At 39.1% G+C, this 5,000-nt stretch overlaps 2 protein-coding genes across 3 annotated transcripts in view; one reads left to right on the top strand and one right to left on the bottom strand.

Annotated features, from left to right (window-relative positions):
* LOC113818847 (putative ankyrin repeat protein RF_0381) overlaps positions 1-884 on the bottom strand; it is a 47,893-nt gene extending 47,009 nt beyond the window's left edge. The window contains exon 1 of the mRNA XM_070117196.1: positions 561-884. The gene's annotated coding sequence lies outside the window, so the exon portion shown is untranslated. The remainder of the gene's footprint in view (positions 1-560) is intronic.
* An 817-nt stretch (positions 885-1,701) lies between these two features.
* The window catches only part of Stam (signal transducing adaptor molecule), a 24,773-nt gene continuing 21,474 nt past the window's right edge, over positions 1,702-5,000 (top strand). For both annotated transcript variants that reach the window (XM_027360966.2, XM_070117409.1), the window contains exon 1: positions 1,702-1,855. In XM_027360966.2, the coding sequence (XP_027216767.2) occupies positions 1,813-1,855 (43 nt within the window). In that variant the 5' untranslated portion in view covers positions 1,702-1,812. The remainder of the gene's footprint in view (positions 1,856-5,000) is intronic.

Here is a 5,000-nt window from a genome sequence, read left to right on the forward strand (position 1 = left end):
TGGTAAGTTTACCCTATAATTAGATAGAGTTAGATTTGAACTAGACATGGTTTGAACACATTTGGGAAAGGTTTGGTTAGTTTTCTGATCAGCTGAATAGATTAGGGTTAATCTGATAGGGTTATACTGGGTTCCTTAGCCTGTACATCGATGAGGGAAAGTGGATGAAAATATCATGAGATATTTTTTTCCAATGTGTACCACCCACACTGAAACAATATATTTTTTTACTGCAACCCTCATTACTCGTGCACACCATTAATGTCAGTACTATCTGGTATGTCAACTACTTTCAAAAGTGACCTATTTAACTGCATCGATAGAAATTAATAAATGTCATGGGAAAAACATCACTCAAATGCCTATAAACAGATCAGAGCTTCCTCTTGGCGCTGTGGTCTCGTCTGTTCACTGCATGTCACAGCGCTGGCTTGTCAGTCTAGGCTTTCACGATATCTCGGCGCCTCGGAGGGTCATTAGTAGAGAAAAGAAGTTATTCCAAAGCCATTAAATATCACTAATAATCATAGAATCCCTCTTGGCGGTCCACGACGTTCTACCTGCACTCTCGAAAGCAAGACGATGGCATTTTGGCGAGTCTCGCTTTTCAAGCCGGGTTAAGATATCGATGTACGGCTTCGCCTAACAAAGTCTTTTTGCTGATAATCCTCTGCTTCATTGTCGATACAAGAAATTATAGATAAAGCTTCATTTTGAAAACTTTATCAGGCTATTAATCATTTGGGAAAATCTACATTTCTGGACGCATGATCCTGACGTTACAGTCCCAAGCCAACTTGGATATGACTATCTAAAACTTGACTAAGTATGACGTCATTATTCAAACTGGTTTGAATATGAAGTCTTGACCTTAGGTCAATTCAGCGTGACGTCCCGATCCCAGGAGAGCCTGAGTATCACGTCGGGATCTCAGGTCAACCTCATATCGTACCGATCGTTATTTAGCTTGGAACTGATGCTTTTCCCAGTGCATCCTGAGCCTGCTGTTTACTTAAAAGAATGAAATGAAAGGTTTAGCATTCAGGGCATGTATCTTTTTATAATGGAAAAAGTCTGAAAGTACTGGAGGTCAGTGTGGCGAAGTTAAATCGCCTAGAATTCATGGAGAAACACATAGCTTGATATTGCATCTTTCTGTTGCACATTATGGGGTAATATTAGATATCGTTTGATCTGTTCTTAAGAATTGATAGTTTGAGATGCAATATCAAAATATTTTTTATCTGGCCATGTGATATTCATCTATAAAACATTTTGTCAATTAAATATTTAAGCTTTGGTATAAAGAGTTCAATGTCATGGAAACTGATGATTGAGTCGCTCGGTTTGTTTTCTTGTCACTTAGGACAGAAAACAGAGCTAATTACGAGACAAATAGGGTCTTATATATCATATAAGGAAATTATGTATATTTCCAACATATTAATATAGATTAAATTGTATTTTTTCCTAAAATAAAGGTATCTGTCACAAAGGTTTTTTCACAAGTGGATTTTCTTCTCCTTTGCTGTATGAAAAATCGTTTGTATCTGTTGTAGGCGACTTCTACTTATGCTATACATTCAAATGAAGTGACGATATGAAGTATCATCAAAGCAATGATAAAAATGTTAATTATATTAAAAGATAAATATCAATTTTTTGGAAAATGTCTAACGAAAAAACAATGTGTAAGAAACGATTTTCCTCAAATCCCCTCGAACGCAATCGGATGTAGTCGTCCTTCTCACAGTCACTTGATCATAACAAAACCTCAATTTCTGTCACAATTTCTTCAAAAATCGGCCAAAAATGGGGATATTTTCCAATTCCTCGCCTTTCGACCAGTTTGTCGGTGAGTTTTGAATAGACTTATATAAATTCAGAAGAAGAAATTAATAGCTGTGGTTGTTAAATAGGAAAAATGAACGTATTGTCCATTTCCGCCTTACTTTTAACTTGGTCACGTAAGGATGAGTCATTTACTGCTAATATCGGCTAATTTCCCTGCAGATAAACTAGAATTTGATATCCTGATACTACTGTACCATTTCTATGTTTACACCAATGGAAATAATGCAGAATCTTGAGAAAAATAGTGTGAAATTAATACGTGGGTCAAGGACAGGGATAATTAAGTAAGAATTAAATGCCTAGATAATTGTCTAAGTAATTGTGCTGTTTACTAAGTCCTAACTACATTATTCACTAATGATCCTGCATCAGAAAGTCTACAATTATTTCCAGTAAAATATATATTGTTTCTTGAGCCATTCATGGTTTGTTTACTGTTTGTTAGTAAAGCTTAGGTCACACAAGTCTTCTCTGTCCTAGGATCCCTTGACAGCCTCGCCGAAGCCAGGTTAGTTGACCAATCAAAAACTGTAGCTGGCCGGATTTCAGCGAGGCAGTCTAGGGATCCCAAGACAGAAGACTAGTGTGACCTTTAGCTTTAACTTTCTAAATAATTCCTTTGGTGATGTGTGATGTTAGGATCAGATCACTGCCACAAACATTTCCTGTGAAAGGTTACATATGGTTAGTGTTATCAGTTTTTAGGAATGTTTACATAGTACTGATAATGATGAAGATACCAAAAGTATTGGCCTCAACAATTTTGGAAATTGCAAAAGGAAAAGGTAATGCCCACACTTACGATTCATATTTAATGCATATGCTTGAAGTAGTAAAGGACCCGTCTGCTGTCTGCTATAAAAATGGTTTTCCTAAAGATCTGGTAAGATGCAGCCTGAGCAATTCATTCATTCATTAACAGACAGAACACTAAGAATAAATTCTGTAAAATGCTGAACGATCTCTAGCAGAAACTTTGTTAACTTTGTACAATATTTGTATGAGATCAAAATTTAGGAATTTTGGCTGCTGCCATTGAGGACTTGTTTAGAATCTGTGCCCTGGTCCTTCACCTAAAAGCATTATAGATGATGAAAACTACTTCCATTGCTATCAAACTTGATTTGCAGACGCAAACCTATTTGACTTAAACGATGAAAATGTGGTGTGCAGATTGCTGTGCGGAGGCTAAGTCCCTATGCGCCTACAGCGACGAAGTCCAGCCCTCCTCACATCATAGCGATCCATTTAGCTGTGTGGGAACCCAACATGAACTGTTTGCATGTAGCTCATGACATCATGGCAAATTTCTTATAAGTGCATTGTAGGAAAGTGTATTTCTGTATTTTAACCCACCCGCGCCGGGGTACATTTTGTAGCCAAAATTTAAAAAATCCGGGCAGCTACAAAATCGGCGGGCGGAGCTTCCCCGGAGTCTGTCCGCCCGCCCGGCCGCGCGCCGCTTCTGCCGCGGAGCGCGGCTCCGAGACAGCATCGCACTGGCGGGCAGCCCGACTGTTTATTTTTTCTCTGTGTCTCATATATGTGACACCCGGGACGAATGGGTTAATGCATATGAAGTTTTGATAAAAAATGCATTTATCAAGTGATCGTTCCTTAAATACATGATGTGATCGATTTTACCATATACGTACCATAGTTTCATTAGAAATACACAGTACATCCATACTTGTGCATCGCTGCCCTCTCCTGGCAAATTTGACATTTCTGTTTTCACAGTTCTCGTTGTTTGTTCCAAAGGTGAAGGTTGTTTAAAGTGTTACTTGCGTTTCCGATTTTTTTCCAACTTTTCTGTGAAATCGATCTCTCACTGAAATCGTCCCCTCACCTTTAAGGTAAACTCATTTTGTCATTCTAAATGTAGTCAGTTGCGATTTAAAAGCACCGGTTGGGAAATACAGCAATCGGGAGGGGATCCGGGAGTGAAGCCTCCGGTAGGGAAATTTGGCAATTGGAAGGGGGTCTGGGGGCATAGCCCCCGGGTTAGGATTGTTTTTTTTGGTTCATATGGTGATCCTACTAGTAGTTCGTGCATTTAAGATGCGGTTCACTCTTTCGTTCGTTCATGCACCGTGTCGAATCATCCGTGGCCGAATCTTCTCTTGGGTTTTTACATTATCCACTTTCTTTGTCATCTGAAATACTATCTTTGGCTTGGATTTTCAATTTCCCATATAATTTTGCCTTTTAAAATGCATGGTAGGAACGAAATCACCCCCAACCCCGGATTCTCCACGGGATCCTCCAACATTGTTGGCAGGAGTCGGAGACTTCATCTCTGACGAATGCGGTCGTATTGTAAACATTTACCGGGTTAGTTTTAATGCTAGTAGTTTTTTGAAGTATGGATGTTGTTGTCATGAATACATGGTTGTGAGAATGTAAAGTTGTTTTTAGTCTTTCTATAAGTTCCAACTCTGATGACAGCATTTATGATTGTTTGTGGACTTCATACATTTCTATTCAAGAGAATGATAGTAAATCATGCTTTATATTCATAGGTGATTTTAATACCCACCACCAAGACTGGCTCAATTCTCTCTTCCCAACTGTCGGACATGGCTTTTCTGCCTTAGATTTCACAGATGTAGTTTAGTGTGAGCAGATAGTCTGTGGTGCAATTCACAGGAGTGGTAATCTTTTGGATCTTGTATCTTATATATCTGAGAGGGGTAATTGATGTAACTATATCACACCAACAGGTTCTTATGACCACTGTAGTCCGGGATATAAGATCCAGCTGGACTTTCCTATACCAGATTTTACTCTAACTAGACAAGTCTTCTTAACCCATTAACGCCGGTATATTTTGAAGTCAAAAGTAAAAGATTCCGGGCGGCTACAAAATAGTCGACTGGGGCTGCCCCGGACTCTTCCCGCCCGTTAGCCGCGGCCCACTGCTTCATCAGAGCACGAGCCCAGATACAGCGTCACACTGGCGGGAAGCCTGGCAATGTTTATTTTTTTGGGTGTCTCATATGTGGGACACCTGTCGTTAGTGGATTAAAGTCTAGAATTAATTGGGATAGTATCTACCATGCTTTTGATAGCATTTTTTTTAGAAATGTATATAATGCTCCTTGTCCTGTTAAAGCTCTGAACTGGTTATTGTTGGACACCATAAA

Source organism: Penaeus vannamei, chromosome 40 (assembly GCF_042767895.1).
Source record: "Penaeus vannamei isolate JL-2024 chromosome 40, ASM4276789v1, whole genome shotgun sequence".
NCBI classification, from domain to species: Eukaryota; Metazoa; Arthropoda; class Malacostraca; order Decapoda; family Penaeidae; genus Penaeus; species Penaeus vannamei.